This window comes from Corvus hawaiiensis, chromosome 4 (genome assembly GCF_020740725.1).
Source record: "Corvus hawaiiensis isolate bCorHaw1 chromosome 4, bCorHaw1.pri.cur, whole genome shotgun sequence".
NCBI classification, from domain to species: domain Eukaryota; kingdom Metazoa; phylum Chordata; class Aves; order Passeriformes; family Corvidae; genus Corvus; species Corvus hawaiiensis.
This window is the reverse complement of record NC_063216.1, coordinates 58,209,323-58,227,517: the sequence shown is the minus strand read 5'-3', so window position 1 is coordinate 58,227,517 and position 18,195 is coordinate 58,209,323. Positions and strand designations below refer to the sequence as shown.

The window sequence follows — 18,195 nt, the reverse complement described above, 5'->3', positions numbered from 1 at the left end:
TGCTTGAAATACTATTGCCAAGTGCACCATTTCAAAAAGCAGAAGGGTCTTTTAAAAATTGTTCTGGGCAAGCCCAAGTAAATTTGTCTTTACCTCATGACTGGAATGAAATGAAGATATAGGAATTCTTATATTAGTTAAACAAGTGCCAATTTGCATATGGTTATCATAGTAGCTTGTCCTGTTACCCAGAGCCAACAGTACTGATACTTTGAAAGACTGATGTCTTGTTCTGTGTAGTCAATGATGACCTTCATAAGCCTCAGGTGTGCTTGGGTTTTGACTAAAAAGTACTGCTGGCAATATGGACTCATCATTTGAAAAGCAGAAGATACGATATAAGTGATCATAATGCTTTACATCCTTTGAACTTTATTTCTCCTTAAAAATGTCGTAAAATAATTGATCTGGCATACCTTATTTTGTGTTAAATTCATATCACCCCAGATCACAATTCCAGAAGCACCCAGTGCAGCAGATTCTCCAATGGTATTTACCAAGTCATCCTGAGGGAAAATGTGCAAAGAATCATACAAATGTAAGTAACCTATAACATAAGGGCAAACGATAAAATACATATAGTAAATGACATAGTCGAAATAACTACTTTGAAGACAGCAAGCAATAATACACGATGCAAATGTCTTGCTCTCAATTGCACAATTTGATCCTGGGATTGGATTGTACAGGTGATGCCAGCAAATGTTGCCAACAATATCCAATTTATGTATGTCATCAGGTTAGAAAAACAAGGCTGTAAAGCCGAGCCAGTGGTTAGGCATATGACATACACTTCTCCAACTATGTTAAGGCTTATTTTGCTGCATTGCCTCCTGGCTGCTCAGAGTTGGTAGCAACTGGTTTCAGTAATGCTGTGGGATAAAGATGCTGGGAAGCACAGCTTTTTGTTTGGTTTTTTTTTAAACTTAATTTCTTCTACTAGAAAGTGCTAAAACAGAAAAGTAGCAACAGAAAGAGCTTTCAACAATAAGAATCTCTCTTTTTCAGAGAATGTCTCTGGTCTTTTACAGGTTTCTCTGGGAAATTTGTTTCTGTTCAATTCTCCTTTTAGGGACAGCTATTAGCCCAGTCCTAGCAAAATGTTAAGGCCTATCTGGGATGGGAGAGGACTATGATAATGAAAAAAACAATGAAAAAGCAACTTATTTTAGGGCACAACACAAAAAAATAATTAATGTAAAGATTATAGGATTTAAATTTTTAATTATTATCCCAGCAGGGCCTCTTACAGCACCCCTTGCTCCCTGAAAGTATCCACAGGGACAACACTTGCTAATGCTCTATCCAGAATATGGGAGAGCACCAGATACAATGCCATCACCAGGACCACAGCCTCTAACTTCCCCTTCCTTATAGGCTGGAACACCAAGAAGAGATTCCCCAAATTGATGGTATCTCTGATAGGGTGGGTGTCTATAAAAATGTGAAGGGAAAAGTATAGCCAGAACTGCAATAAGATGATTAGATTTTAATCAGAGCCTAACCTTAACTAACCCATGATATGCTGAAATACCATTTTAAAAGCTACTTGAGTACAACTAAGGCCAGAATTTTTTCACTAGCTTTAAACACTTTTTAAGGAAAGAAAGACTCGGTTTTATTGGGTTTTTTTTTTTTTTTTTTAATAACCTAAAAAGCAGGCATTAGGGAAGCCCAGCATTACTAATTCTCTTTGGAAGACTTTACTCATATTTCTTTCCTCTAACTAACTGTGCTAATTATGTTTTCTAGCTTTGTAATATTTTGTTACATATGAGGAGAAGTCAGAGAATAAAACACTATTTGATAAATATAGTGAGAAAGGTTTGAAAATAGACCTCTTAGTGCTCTGTTTGGTCAAATTTCTTTGATGGATTAATTTTTTATACAGAATTGCACACTTTTTTCTGATACAAGTTAGTATAATTTGCTAAATAAGTGTCAACTGGTAATTTCTTGCCATATAAATTTGAACTATTTCTGGTCTAGCTTCACTCACCTCAGAGAGATATTCCTCATGGACATCTGTGAATACTGGACGTGTATATATAAAAACTGGAAGGGGATTACTAGCGTTCGAGACATAGGAAGTTCTAATGGCTTCTTGAACTCTGTTGCGAACAAAGAGTTGAGCATTTCTGGAAGATTTTAAGGCTGTCTCTAGATAGATAGATGGATAAAGTGCTGTGCTTTTCTCCCACAACCAGTTAAGCTCATTATTTCTTTCTATTTCAATATCTAAACAGGTTCCTGTATAATTGTGTGGCTTTTGTTTGTAATCATAGTTATAACAGTCTGGAAAAAGGTAATATCCCCACAGACGATTTGGTTTCATTTCTATGCCCAGCTTCAAAGTTTCCAACATAAATGATTTTGCTGCAGATTCAAATTCCATTTTAGCTATAGTTCTGGCTTCGGCTTCTGATAGACTGAGGTCTCTCTGCAGAACTAGCTCAATGGATTCCTGTCTATAAATATCTTTTGATCCCCAGTTCCTTATCCACAGAGGTCTCCAGTGTTCCCAGTCAATGACAGCCAATCCAAGCTGTTCGTCTGAAGGAATGTAGAACTGGATGTCCTCTTTGGCTTTTTTTAAGTGATTCTCCAGCACCGAGAGTTGAGGGAGTCCTCCATTGACTGTCTCTCCTGTGACTTCATTTATGTAAGGGTAGTAGCCAAGCCTGTCTGCATAGAAGAGAGTGATGTTTTGCCCAATGGATGTCTTTAGTGTACTTCCAATTAGAGAAAAAATATTCATGTCCAGCTGCACTCCAAACTTTTCAGTACAAAGTTCTGTAGGAGCATTCCAGATAGAAAGGAAAGGTGAATTAGAAACAAGTGGAGGAGCTCTTATGTTCAGAGATGAGCAGCAAGAAACTAGAAGAGTGGCAAACACCACACCGGATGCTACAGGATACATACAGGTAACACAGATGCCAAAACTTTGCATTTGTCTTACAGTTTCCATTGTAGCATGTGCATTAGGTGCTTCTGATCAGACAAAAATTAAATGCTCTCTGGGCGTTCAGAAGGTTGGCAGTCTGTCAAAAACTTTACCGTGCAATGTATTTCTTCAGATTAATACCTATTAAGCAATATTCCTTGGGTGTCAAATAGAGGTGTCCTTTTTACAGGGCTCTGTCATTTCAGGCTGCAGGAAACTTTTCAACAACTTCTCAGACCTAATGCAGAGAAAGAAGCAAATGTAAAGTAAGAAATGATACATATTTAATTTCTAACCTTGAAACAAATACCATTTCTGATTTTGAATATATTGTAATGCTTGAATACAATTCCCCTTTGAAGGAAAAGAACAATGTACAACCATAGAGAAATAAACTGTACTATTCCACCGTCAGTTTTACATCGAAAACTTAGATGTAAAAAACGTAGATGTAAAACTGACAGTGGAACAGTGTTCAGTGGCTCATGGATCAGAGTGAGCGTGCTCAGTAGACCTCATTGTGCCAGATACTGATGTCTGTAAAAATAAGCAGTTTCACAGTGACTTCTCTTAATCAGTAATGTATATGTAATATTTCTCACATACACCAAAATAAAGTTCTAAGCCTTAATTTGTTAATTTTACAGAGCCCTTAAGGGAAGATACAAGATAGCACAAAACAAACTTGGACTGTTTTACACTTGCAAAAAACCAATCCATGGACACTCATTTAACTCAATGAGGTATCTGAAATATTGTAGGCACTCTATCTTCTGTCCAGACCTCTTTTAAACAGGCTCAAACAGCTGTGTATCACCTTGGTACATGGCCAACTATATGTTACTTCAGGCCGTTTGAGATACACAGATTAAGTGGCCCTGAGTCAAAGTCTGCCCAGGGGTGTAGTTCATTGGAAAAGCTGAGGCTGCCCATACACCCACAGTGAGCAGTCATATTTAGGGGTGATAGCTTCAGTACAGGCTATGAAAAGAGGGCTTTGGTGAATCGATGCCGCGTTTATTCCACAGTCCCTCGTGGAGATGCTTAGGCGGTACTCTGCTAGCACCTACGCATGAGTACAATCTCACTTTTGCAGGTAGTCGCGAACAGCCACTCACACACAGTCTAAGCATGAACCAGAGATGAAGAAGTGAGAGGGGTTCTCTGTATGTGATTCTAAGGCATTTAATGAAACCAACACACTTGAAGGAAGCAGGGATAGAGAACCAAGAATGAACAGCGCGCATGGTTTTAACTCGAAGGGTCCCAGAGGTGGGCAGAGCATCAGAAACCAATGGTCTGAGGGCTAAGGGGCAGAGGCAAGGGTGAGTGACATAACAGGAGCCAATGGGAGAAGGGATGGGAGGGGGGAAACAGTCAGTGACCAGTGGAAACTCGGTAAAGGGAGAACTTTCTAGCACAGTAGTTTAGGGGGAGACCATTTTCAAAGCAACGTGAGAGGTGTAAAGTGGACTTTGCCATTGCAACAACAGGCATCAACTTTTACATAGAATCCCAGTAGCTAAATCATTCCTCTGTGCAGTAACTCCTAAATCCACCTTCCTTCTGATTTTGAAATAGTTCAAACCTGAATCCATCACTTTCTGTAGAGGCTTCGTGATGAGGCAGTAGAGTATGTAAGGATTATACAAGAGTGTACATGAAAATATAGGGGGCACCATGAAATGGGCCATGGAGTGGCTGACAGTGTAAAATCTCTAAGGACAGATTCAAAAAGAAAACAAAGATTTTAGTTTGTATTTATTGAATTCAGCCAGGAGTGGAATCCACAAATCTTTGTATAGAATCAGCAGATGGACTGAAATCTAAATGTTCATACAGATATTTCATCATTCCACAGCTGCTGATGTGATAACTAAAGAAACCCTGCTAAAAATCAGTTTCATAAACTAGACTCAGATCATAGATCCATCACCAGGAAAGAAGGTATGGCTCTGTTCATTTAAATTGCTTCAAGAGCAGCACCTCATTTGCATGGTATCTGCTTGATGAAACTTGTAGAAAACAGGTCTGCATGCATTTCCCCCAGCTGCCCAGTGGTGACAGCAGGAAAAAGCCATCTCTCCTCCAAGCTAAACAATTTTGGGTCTCTCAGCCTCTCCTCATATGACAAAGGCTATAATCCCTTATTCATCTTTGTAGCAATTTGCTAGACTTGCTCCAGTATGCCCATTGTTTTATTGTACTGGAGAGCTCAGGGGTGGACCCAACATTCCAGATGTGGCATCATCAGTGCTAAATAGAAGGAATAAACACATTGTTTTATCTGTTGGTGGTGTATAATCCTGTTAATGCCACCCAGAAGGCTGTTGGCCTTCACTGCTGCAAACATGCATTGCTCAATCCAGTCAACTTTGTAGAGCCTAATATGCAACTGCATTCCAGCCATTCAGCTCACAAGCCTGTACCGGTGCATGGGGTTATCCCTCTCCAGGTGTGGGGCTTCACATTTTCTCTTGTTGAACTTCATGAGGTTCCTGTCAGCCTCTTTCTCCAGTCTGTGAAAGTCCCTCTAAATGGCAGCATGATGCTGTGGCATATCAGCCACTCCCAAGTCTGAATTATCTGTAAATTTGCCACAGGAGCACTCTTCCCCATTGTTCAGATAATTAATCAGGGTGTTAAATAGTATTGGACCTAGTATGAAGCCTTAGTGTACATTACTAGAAACAGGCTTCCAGCTGGACTTTGATGGGCCTCCAGCTGTGCTTCCAGGATTGATCACAACCCTTTGAGCCTGATAGTTCAGCCAGTTTTCAGTTTCACTGTCCAGTTATCTAGCTTGTACCTCATCAGTGAGAATGTTACAGGAGACAGTGTTGAAAGCCTTGCTAATATAAAGATCAACAGTATCCAGTGTTCTCCCCATGTCCACCAAAGCAGTCATCTCTTTGTAGAAGGCTGACAGTTTGGCTAGGCCTAATTTCTTCTTTGTTAATCCATGATGACTACTTGCAATCACATTCTTGTTCCTAATGTAAACGTTTTCCAGAATTATTTGCTCTCTCAACCTCCCAGGGTTTGAGGTGAGGCTAGTCTGACCAATCTATAGTTCCTTGGATTCCCTTTTTTTAACCTTTTTAAGGAAGGAGTTACATTTGCTTTCTTCCACTCCTTGGAACCTCCCCCAATCACTGTGACTATTCAAATATTGTCAAGAATGACCTTACAATGACATCAGCAGCTTCTTCAGCACAGACCGCTGCTTGCGGGCACATACCATTATGTCGCTGACACTTGCATATAAATAAATGTCTGCATAAATGTTCCTGATCCTGCTTGTCCTTTGCTACTGGATCTCCTGCCAGCTCCACTCAGCACTAGGCCCATATTTTCCCTTGTCTTCTGCTGCTGCTATACCTCTAGAAACCCTTCACATTGCCCTTTACACATCTTGCCAGATTCAACTCCAAGTGGGCTCTGGCTTTCTTAACCACAATCCTAACAGCTCAGACAGTGTTTCTTGTTCACTTGTCCCTGCTGGTACCTCATGTGTGCTTCCTTTTTATGTCTGAGCTTGGCCAGGAGCTCTTCCTGCCATTTATTGATTTCCTGTATGGGGAGATTTTTGAGCTTGGAAAAGGTGATTCTTAAAAATCAATCACCTCCCAGACCTTTTTCTCCAGGGCCGTCTCCCAAGGAATTCATCCAAGCTGATGCCTCAAGATGCCAAAATATGCTTTCCTGAAGGCAGTGATTATGATCTTGCCATTTTCTTTGTTGCCTCTTTTCAAGATCCTGAACTCCATCTCATAATCACTACAGCCAAGACCCAGCCTTCACCTTTCCTGTTTGTAACTGTGAGGTACAACAGAGCATCTCTCATGCTGGCTCCTGCATTATCCTGAGTGACACTACCTGAGGGAATACAGATGGAGACTTCCAGGACAAACTTAAAGAATTCCATACTGGAATTCTTGAGAAATACATTTTCCACTTATGCAAATACAGCTTATTCAAATTAAAGAAATTTTCACACATAACCAGCTGATATACACCAGCATTTGCCAGGACAGTGATCTTTTATGTGATTGGTTATGTCATAAGAAAGTGGGATTGCCTCAGAAAGAAGCTGTGGGAGTAGTTTGGCTTTTACTGTTCCTCTGGCTTTGGTTATAAGAGATTTCTTGCCCCCATTGAAGTCAGAAAACTACAGAACACAAATTTTATTATTTTTTCCCTGTAAGCTTTTTTTTATGAGTAGATTTTAGTAATAGGCCGACTTGATGTAAAGGAAAAGAGGAAAACATTGTTTTTAATATTACATTTACTGGTTTAGCTAGAATTCTTTTATTATTGGCTAATCTTGCAAAGTTAAATTTAACTGATTGTTGGGAAATGGTTTTCCTCCAAATCTTGCTGTGATTTATTCTGCTGGGTATGAGTTAATAGATTATTTTATGTGATAGTTTCTAGTTAAAAGGATTGCCTTCATCTTGGCCTAACAGTGACAGTTCTGATAAATGTTATTCTCTTCAGTCTCCTTGATATCAGTCTAAGTGAGCTGAGTCATAAAGCTGTCCTTCTCCTTGTCAAAAAGTCAATTTCTTTACAATATATTAACACTAATTGTTTGTGGGCTACCTGACTTGAAGTACATATTGATGGAGCTAAGTGCCTTTAGTCTAGGGAAAAAGCTTCAAATTTAGATCGTCTCAAATCTGTTATTTGTAAAGGTTAAGTATTACAGGAAATCTATTAATTTTCTTGGTTTAATTATTACATCATTTTTCACAGCATAAACTGGACTGCAGAAACACACATGGTTGAAAGTGCAAGTGTGCTCCTGCGTTTTGATAAGGACACAGTCATAGATTTGGGCATGCCACATGTCCCTGAAAAGGTGGACTCTGAAAAAGTTCCCCTTGACCAGAGACAGTTTGAAAACAAAGGGGAAAGAAGTACTATACATACACTTGAACTTCACACAAATTGATGTTGTTTGTTGCCCCACAAGTGGATGTTGTATTGCATCAAAAAGCATTGGTTATACTGTTTGGCTTATGTTCAACACCTGCCACTAAACATTAGAGGAATTCAGCTTCAAGGTTTTGTATGAAACTTAGACATGAGAGTCCACGCTCAGCCTTGATATAATTACTGATATAATTACAGATTAATCTGACTTAGTCAAGTCAGATCTGCTAACATTAAACTTAAGCCAATAAACAAAAAGAGTATCTGACATTCTTATGTTAATAGTGTTAGTTACACTTACTGAATTTCAAGCAAGTCTGTAAAATCTTGCACTTTCACTTTTAGTTTGAACACACGAAAGCAGGCATGCTCTTCATGACTTCTGAGGCAGAAGGTGTTACTGAATTGTGCTATCTTGTTGAACAACAGCATGTAAGAACACTTCTAGTGCTAAGATCATCAATGTAATTATAATTCTGGATTATAGATTACACATTTCTCGTGTGTTTATTAACTGTTTCTTTCATTGCCAACAATATGTTATTACCTATTAATTAATTATATAATAACAAAAAAAAAAAAAACCCTATGTGAAAATTGGCTGGTCTTTTCCCTATGCCACAGAAAATACGGATACAGAAGTCAGCATGTAGAACTGCAGTTTTGATGGGACAGAAGAATCTAGCTCTTTAAATCTTTGCATTTAAGTCTTTAAATGCCTAAGTCTGTGATGTAAGGTACGTGGTCAAATATGCAGATAGGACCCGAATATTAAGGATTTAATCCTTATTCTCTTGTTTTCATATAAACATTAGCTACTTTACTGTAGAAATAACTCTTGATGTTGCAGACAAAATAAGGTATTAGACAGTGTAACTTAAGTTCTCAGGACAAGTATTTTCCTTTATCTGAAGGTTATGAGAACATAAAGTTGTACAGATATCTAAGGACACTCAATTCTAGCTTCTGTGAAGAGCTCAGCACTGATTAAATCCTAAGAAAAAAATAGAATAGACTTCTGAGGAGCAGAGGAACAAACTAAGGGTATATTAAATTAAATGTTAACATATTTAAACTTGGTACAAACCTGAAGGAGAATCCAAAAGCATTTTTTAAAGTTACCAACAATACTGATACAGCCATACACAGTTTCTCTAAATAGGATCAAATCAGCCCACACTGCTGGGAAAGAGCTGTCTGAGGTCAACACATATAGTTTTTATAGATCAGTGGAAAACAGTCAATGTGTCTGACATCTGTCCTGCTCTGTCCTTGGGTGCCCCAGGTGGTGCTACTGTAGGAAATGGCCATTCCTTTCCATTCTTTTCTGGAGGGGGTCTTTCTTCTGGATGAAGGGAACAGTATCACTGTTGCGACTTCAAATTAAGCCCTCCTGCTCTTTTTAGAGATGCATATTCTGGCTAGAGGCTCTTTATTCATCGCAAACAGGTGTCAGGGTCATGAAACATCCACAGAAAAAAGGAAAGAATAATGTTGTAGTTATACTACACACCCCATTTTCATCATTTGGGCATTTCTTAAAGAGGACGCAATGACATTCAATTAACCCAAACACACATGGGTGTTGTGATGATAACATTAACATTTGTGAGGTATAGAAAGCTCCACAAAAGAAGGTCCACCTCTGGAAGTATGAACTGTCTGTGCTACACAGCTGATGGCAGGTTTAACCTGTGAAGGGTGATATTTGCATGGAGGATGTAGCCTCATTGTTACAAGTGCACTAAGCTTCACTTCTCTGTAAAGTCAGAATTTTTTAAGCACTGATCTTGACAGTGTTTTTAAAACTCCACCCTCATTTCAGTTTAATCTTCTCAGTTGGGCTGAGGCAACTGTTAATGAGGCCACATAATGAATTGTTGAGGCTGAAAATGCCTCAGCTGAAATAGAGGAGAGGAAGGGATTTTTATGATTAGGTACGTGAACCAGCAAAACTGGCTAGTTTAGTCAGCATGTCTGGTTTAAAAGATGCTTATCAAACTACACCCCAATGCTGTGGCTGTCCTTATTATCAAGAACTGCCAAGTCATTTGTTTCATCATTGGTTGCTCCCATTCCTGAGTTCCGTTTCTGAGCACAGGGCAATGAATACATGAAGACATGAAAAAACCTCCCAAAAAAATTCTGTGCCAGAATTCCTGACTGTTGCCTGTGGAAAAAAAATCAAAATATGCCAGTGATGTAAAGGTCATGAACTGAGCATCCAGATTGTAGACAACCCTCCTTAAAAATATGTATGCAAAAGTAGTCAAACAACTTTTTAATTATTTAAATGAGTTAAATATATGGTTTTAACTCATTTTATTTAAATGAGTTAAACTACAAGTTTTTACTATTATGTCCCAATTATTTTCATAGTCTTATGATGACTGCTGCAGTGTTCCATGATTACTTTCACATATTAGGAAAATCTCTATTCTCTTCATTCTCATTGTTTTTCTCTTGCAAGTTCTAATTCTCGATTTTATAAAAATTCTTAATACCGTAACAGCCTGTTAATTGATTTTCTGATTTGGTTTTTAGCAAGTTAGCCAAATAAATTATCTGAATACATTTCTGAGAGTACTTGGAAAAATTTCTTTTGCTGTATTATGTATAAATAGATTTGGCAGAACGCAAATTTTGTAATGACGGTTTCCATTGCAGAGGAATTGGGGACAAAATAAAGAGTCCATCATGTGTGACTTTGCAAAGTATTCCATCTCACTAAGATTGCTCTGCAAAATGTTCACTGTCTGCTGAATCTCTAGTATTTTGTGGCAAAACGAGTGCAAACATATTCTCTAAAGCAAGAAAAATGCATTACCAGTCAATATAGTATTTAAAAAATATAACTGTATATTTATCACAAATATAGATTGACCACAAATATACATATACAGTTAATTAAAGGTGAGAACAACCTGGAAGCATATTTGGATCACTGTAATACGCCACTGCTATCCTAATCTATAATATTGGGAAAATCACAGCCCAGTTTTTAAAAGCATCTAGTGGTTTTCTTTGGTTTGTTTTTAGTCAAATACGTTTTTCACTGTATTACACTGAAACCTCTTGAATAATTCTAATTAGAAGCCTTCAAAAAAATAAACACAAACAGAAGGCCCAAACCCGATTTTCTTTGGGCTTGTATATTCAGCCTCTTCTTTGTTCTGACTACTTCTTGTAGTAGGTCAATTTTTCATAGAGTCATAGAATGGTTTGCATTAGGAGGGACCTTTAAAGGTCACCTGGTCCAACACCCGCCAGCAATATTACTTAAGATGCCCAATGTCAGATTTTCTGCAGCATCATGTGTTCCAGCGTAATTTTAAATTTTTTTGGACAGCAATATTTGCAAAGAGCTCTAGTGTAGATCACTGTGCACGTTGCAGTACAAGAACAGGCTTCCTAAGCACTGTACTAGATCTTCTCAGGGAGCTCTTCCAAACAAGAGAATGTTATACCTACAAGTGTATAGACAGTATCAAAGGCCCATAACATGGAGGATTGTAATCCACTATTAGTAAGCACTTCATCATCATCATCATCTCCCTTATGAATACTGTTTTGAAAACCAGAAATCTGACCTGGACATAAAAATATACATTCTTGCCTTCTAAGCCAACATGCAGCACAGAAATAACTGCAGTACATTTTTATACAAGCAGGTAGCTTTTCACATCTGTGGTAAAAATGTATTTCCCCTTCAAGAAACTATTATACTAATCTAGGAATTATGAAAGAAAAAAACCATATCTACACTGTACAAAAGTAACTGCACATTTGGAAAAGGTGAGATTGTTCTGGAGAATGTCTGCAGAAGAGACCAGGACAGAGTTCTGCATAATGCTTGAAAGTATTGCAGTATTAAAATTAACACAGCAGTCAATTCTGTATCTGAAACTGTTTGACAAAATTGTGCTGGTTTTTTTAGAAAAAGTAGAATCCTCAAAAAAGATGATGGTGGCTTTCCCTTTCAAATATAAGGGAGCAGAGACATCCCTGGGATAAATTAAACCTGCATGGATGAAATTGTTCCTGGGTTTTCAATAGCCACGCTCTATAGTGTGTGCTGCTAGAGCAACAGGAGGGGGGGTAGCAGGGAGGAGGGGTCCTCAAAACGAATTATCCATAGAAATAAATACGCATTATTAACCTCCGTACCAGTTTGTACATTAACATATGTCTTCACAGTATGCAGTTTCAAGTTCTCTTCTGCAATATCTGAATGTTCTCTCTTTTTAATCTTCCTCTCCTGGGACTGTAATTCATTCCATATTCCTTTCTCCCACTATTGTATATAAATAAATAAAATCTGACAAAAATACAAAACTGCAATAAGGAAATAAACCTTGCCTCAAGAGTAATTTCTCTTTCCTGCTGTGTCTCTTTTCACCTGCTGTTCCTTCACAGCCCTCACATACCCTTTTGTTATTTTGATAAACCTACTAATACTGAGGAGCTGGTCTAATTGCCACCCATCCCTGGAGATTAGTGGGAGAGATGGGTAAACAGATGTCAAAATCTCAAAACCAAAGTGAGTACAAAGCTATGCAGAAAACCAGTGATTTATGAAGGAGGCATTAGCATTATCGAGCATTGTTTTGGGAAACGGGTATGCAGAGAATTAACAGTTCAACTAAAAAGAAGAAAGGAGTGCAGTTTGGCCTGCCTGAGCAAGAACATTAGCATAACCCTTGGAGAAAGCCTAAGGAAAAGGATTTACAGTGCAGGAACTGAAGTCAGGGCTTGTGGCTCTGAGCAGAGGAAATGAGTTCTTTTTGTTTGGACCTGCCATAGTTAGGGTGGCAAAGTTGGTGCTTTCCCTACAGACATACAGCTGGGACACCTGACCCCACCACCACTTCCGAGACAACCTGCAAGCCCTCACAAACTTTGACTAAACAGAAACAGTTAGGTCTACTGGTGTTAAGGTTAAGACACCTTAACATCTAACATGTTGAGAGAGTGAGTTTGGACCACTTTCCCTGGGAACTGGGACTTGGACAGTGTGTGCCAGTCAGGCCTGTCTCTTACTGCCCACATCCTCATTCAGATTTTCCCTCCTGGGAGGCTTTAGTGAACACCCATGCCAGCCCTCACCTGTGTGGGATTGCCCAGCACATGCTCCATTGCTTACATGCAAGTCTGACTCAAACCTCTTGCCTCAAATACTTTGTGGATTGTCTTGCTTGCCTGTGGCTTCATGTAAAAAATAACTATTACACTGCAACATATTATTTACCTGAGTTGAAAGGCTGAAAACATGCAGGCGTCTTTTCATTCACACCTGATTAGAAGCATTCACTAGGGAGAAGTAACTTCATATTAAATTTTCCTGAGCATAAATTTATACCAATAGATTCCTAAAGAAACAAAAATCCCTATTAGCCTACTCTCACCTGTAAAGTAAACCTATTCACACCCCCTGAGAAAAATTGCCTAGACTAATGACTTAATCTAAAAAGCTTGAAACAAGACTTATTTAAAATAAGATTGTTTTAGCAGTTTTGTTTGTCTGGAGACATAGATTTTACTCAATACCTCTGACAGCTATACATGTACAGTTAATAAGTAATTTTTTGTGTGTGTAATAGATCAATGAATCATTGGTATTAAAAAAAAAATACACTGAAAGAGAAACAGCTGATAGTGTCACACACAGTTCAGTGTATGTAACAGGTAAGAGGTTATTACACCTCATGACTCCTGACAATCTTTCTGGAAAGTCCTACCAAATTTTACCCTCCCTCTGTGAGATTTGCGTATAAAAATAGTAAAAACTTAAACAGCATAAAAGTAATCAGTAAATACTCACCTCAATGATTCCACAGGTCAGGGCTTGCTGAAATGAATGAACAAGTGAGTGGACAAAATTATTACCCTTGTCTAGAAAGGCAGGGCTCTGGCCCAGCCAATTGGGATTTGTCATTTGGTGAAAGCCTTAGCGTAATTATAGGATAGTTGATGAAAGGTGTCTCCTGACACAGCTGATTGCGGTTAAGTAGTACAAGTATTACCCATCAGAGGTCTTGCACCATGTTCTGTAGTTTACTGAACTAATTCTTTGAAAGAGTTCCTTTTTTCTAAAAAAAGAAAATACAGTTTGACTTAATTTTGCTTTTCAATGTAGCAGGGATTTGTCCAATGGAGGTAAAAAAAAGGGGGTGGGGAGAGCAAAACCATGTTCTGCTTTGCCAGAATCTAGAGTATCCCCAGGTGATGCATTCACACAGAGTGTGAAACAAGGTCACAGAAGAGATCCTGTGCTGGAGAACAGATACCAAGATTGCCATGCTCGGAGGTCACTGAGCTGAGTGCCACATTCGACCCTCTGACTGTCTCACAGGGATTCAGGCAGAACCACTGGAGCTTTATAATTAAACAACCAACCAATCTCTCATTAAACTCCCAGCTCTGATTATGCTCACGCAGCATTTTGGGTTGGTTGAGGGCTTCCCACACCAAAGGAATGGCAGGCGGTGCCACACATTAGGGTCATTTTTAGCTGTGGACCCTCTGTTATACTTTCAATATTGCAATTTAAAAGCTATTTTTCAACTTCCCTGGCATAAAAACAATTTTGTCTTTGGAATCAATTTCAGTTTCAATACAGGTATTTCTATATTGAAAGGTTTTTGTCATTTTAGATGTCACACATCATGTTTTCTTTGTGCAATATTTTTTACTAAGTTTTCAGTACTTTGTGACATATCCTCCTTAAATGTATATAATGACAAATCCTCCAAATTAGAACATAATCCAAATATTCAGCTATCTTTTTTTTTTGAGGTCAACTGTAGAACAAAATTTTAAATAATTATTTTGGAAAAAAAAATTTTAAAAAATTAGTTATAAAACTATTCTAAAATTATGAGAAAAGATATTCTAAAGCAGTTTGCTATGATGAAGAAAGAAGGTAGAACTTTTCAAATTATACATTTTCACATTATCTTTCCTCAGCAACATGCTACTATATCCGTTACTCTTATTTTGCATAAAAAACTTTAAATCAATATTGGTTGGTAAAAGTTAAGAAAAAAAAGAAAATAAAGTTTTGGAATTTTCAAATTCAGTGTTAAAATCTGGTTTTGTCTGTGTTTAATTCTTCCACCTGCCATTTCTTCATGGAAAATAGGCAGCCAGCTTTATGTGTCAGAATAACAAGGAAAATAAGATAAACAGTAATTAAACTATATAGGTCAAATTACTGCAGAGAGACTCATGGTAGCCATTGCTGTTTCAGCCCAAGCCACGGACTACAAGGCTTTACCACTTCACAAGTAGCAGTGGTTTTCTCTCCGGTAATGTTGCATCTTTATGATGCAGGATCCACTCCACAGCATTCTTACAGCCAGAATCCTATCCAGCATCTTTACCGCTCATCTTCTGGTCTAGCATTCACTTCCCTAGTCAAATAGGAGTTTCCTCACAGAACAAGCCATCCCTTGCTGGGTGCAGTATTAAATAATAAAGAGAAATAATTCTCAACATTTGAATGAAGCATTACTGTACTTGGTGGAAGTGATGGTACAGAGCAGAATAAAGCCAAGGAGCCTGAGGAGCTACAAAAATGGGTCTGCAGAAGTATGGGAAACAAAAAGAAAAGAGGTGCAGAGAACAATGGTCAAACCATTCTTCACACCTCATTAACCTACCAGTTTGTCTCCTATGTCCAGCAACATCCCCCTGGCTTCTATCATCAAACTATTTCTTTCAAAACAGGACTTAGAGTTGCTGGTAGAGAAGGCTCCCATCCTCACAACAAGCCTCACAGAGGGGTGGCCTGCAAATTATTCACTCCAGTACTCTTGGGCTTTTCTTTGGGGATACTGCTCAGTGTAGGAACAGCCTCTCTGCCCCCTGGATGTGTCCCTGCTGAGGCTGCCAGCAACAGAATTAGTTTTTGTTTGGGGTTTTATGAGGTGGACGTCTGTCCATTAGCAACTGGAGAAGAGCCACCAGTATCACACCCCACAGCTGCCAGCCTGTCAGCAGGAATTAACCATTTCCACTTGCTGCTGAATGAGCTGGATGAAACCCAATAAACTGGTGCTAAACATTTCTGTGCTACTTCAAGTCTTAAGGGTATGGCTGTTGGGTCCTCCTGATTTCACTTTGATATAACACAAATTAGGAGTTCCTGCTGGCTGTGAAGCAGCAGGAGAAGATGAAATAATAGAAGAGCCACAGCTGGCAGCTAGTGAGAGAGGAGATATGTTCCCAGATAGGAAGAGAAGCTGGTAAAGATATGCAAATACCATGATACACCATAAATAAAAAAGTAGGATGCATAATGTGCAAAGGCAGAGCTGGTGGAAAGCTTCCAAGCAGTGTAAGCAAAGATTGAACTCAGCTGATCCAAGAATGAAGCGTGGAGGAACTAATCCCATTATTAATGAGTGGCAAAAATCAACACTGTGATTTCAGCAAAATTGATTTCAAGTCTGAGAGTACATGGGTGGGGGTGATGGGAGGTAGGGGACTGATCTGAGGATGTGGGATCTCCCTTTCCTTCTGTCCACACATCTCCTGCTCTCCTGCCAGTCTGATTCCACTGAGATAAATCCCACCTCCTTGGCACCAGCCACTTCATCTCTCAGTGGAGCAAGTCGTTAAGGCACCTGTAACCTGTTTCTCAGCAGCTGTTCCCTGAGCCCCAGTCACACATGTCAGATCCTACCCTGCATACGCCATATCCCTCGCTGAGGGCCACCCTTCACTCAGGTCTTCTTTCTCTATTCCAGCACATCCCCAGCTCCAACCCTCATTTCTCCAGTGCCCAACCTAACCTCCACAAACCCTAGGCAGAAGGACCTGCTCTGTATCATGCTCACCTGCCATGGCCATGGGACAGAACCCATCCTCCAATTTACATCACTCTGGACACTCTTTTCCTTCAGCCCTTCACAAGATGGGGCTGAGTCCCCTAACTTGCTCCCAGCATTCTTGCCATTGGTGAGCATTGCCCTCACATGCAGTCAGACCCAGGCAGTGTTGTGTCTCTTGCAGGTAAGCTATGGGAGCTCAGGTTGCACTGGTAGTTCTGGTTAGCACCAAATGCATTTGGTATGCCCTGTGCACATCCAAGATTGGCTTTCCTCATTTAGGAATGACTTTGTCAATTGCCTTTGTCTTGATTTACCAATTATTTCTCTTTAGTCAAGATTTTCTAAATATTTTCCACAGTTCTTTGCCAGCTCCAGCCTAAAGAATTCAAACTGCTGTTTGGAGAACTATGACTAAACTCCATCCAGTCCCCCCATCTGGGGTTCAGCTACCTATAGAGGTGGGACATTATAAGCAACTATCACTTGTGTTGTCTTTTGCTTGAAAGAGTCACTTTAGATGCTAGTGAGGTTGTAAATCTTTTTCTAGGACTGGGGTCTGCAAGAGATCTGACCAACAAGTACATGCTGTAGACATCCTCCAGTCTTCTTGTCTGAGCATCTGTGCCAGGGAACTGACCTGAATGCATGTTGTCATTCTGGCCATTGTCACCAGGTTTCTGTACTGTGGAAACCAGGGCACTGGGAAGAGACGTGGAGATCATTGCACTGCCCTCAGGATGTACATTAAGCATACAAGAAAACCAGGGAGCTTGGGAGCATACTGTTGTTTAACCTGAGAGAGTATTTTCCTTCCTATGTGTGCATAAACTTTCCAGGTGGAAGTATGTCCTGGATGCACCAGAGTCCTCTTCTGTATTACAGCAGTTCAAGCCACTGACAGCTCCCACTGTCCACTGGGGCATTTGATGCTCTGTGGGCAAGTCTGTATCATGCTATGGAGGCCAAATGAGTGCTCACCTTTATTTCCAAGTAAAGCAGTTTATCTGCGGGGTACAATGAAATACAGAGACACCAACCTGGATTTTTAAATGGTAAAGCACGAAAAATTGCAGGGTATTTTTTCAGCATAGGACATTTTTAGATTGCCTGGCCTATTTTTAGGACCTGAGATGGTCTCAGTGTGGAATAGTTCCGCACTGCACCTTCTAAGCCCCAAAGCTGCCACTATACAAACTGGCAGGTTTCAGTCCCTCACCTTGTTTGCAGAGCAGCTCTGCTGTTGCTGTCTCTGCAGACCTTTTAGTTTGGACACAGCATCACATTCCTGCAGTTACAATTTTTTCCTCTTCTGGCACATTTGCATATGCAAGGCTACCTCTGACTTGTGCTTCTTTGTGCAGGCTAAGAAAATACTTTGAGGAGCAGCATAACTCTCCCCTGGGAGGCCTCCTACAATGTGGCTTCCAGTCAGTGCTTTCCAGGGCTCAGATCTAAGCTTTTAAAGGCAACACAGAAGGC

The 18,195-nt window shown here is 39.5% G+C and overlaps 1 protein-coding gene across 2 annotated transcripts in view; it reads right to left on the bottom strand.

The window, feature by feature from the left end:
* SPAM1 (sperm adhesion molecule 1) overlaps positions 1-18,195 on the bottom strand; it is a 36,340-nt gene that overhangs the window by 4,954 nt on the left and 13,191 nt on the right. Inside the window, exons 2-3 of one of the 2 annotated variants that reach the window (XM_048302546.1) lie at positions 2,000-3,182; positions 417-506 (exon numbers count right to left, since the gene is read on the bottom strand). In XM_048302546.1, coding sequence (XP_048158503.1) covers positions 417-506; positions 2,000-2,968 — 1,059 coding nt within the window. In that variant the 5' untranslated portion in view covers positions 2,969-3,182. Of the gene's footprint in view, positions 1-416; positions 507-1,999; positions 3,228-18,195 lie in introns of those variants that run through there. The other variant, XM_048302547.1, reaches the window with a different exon arrangement.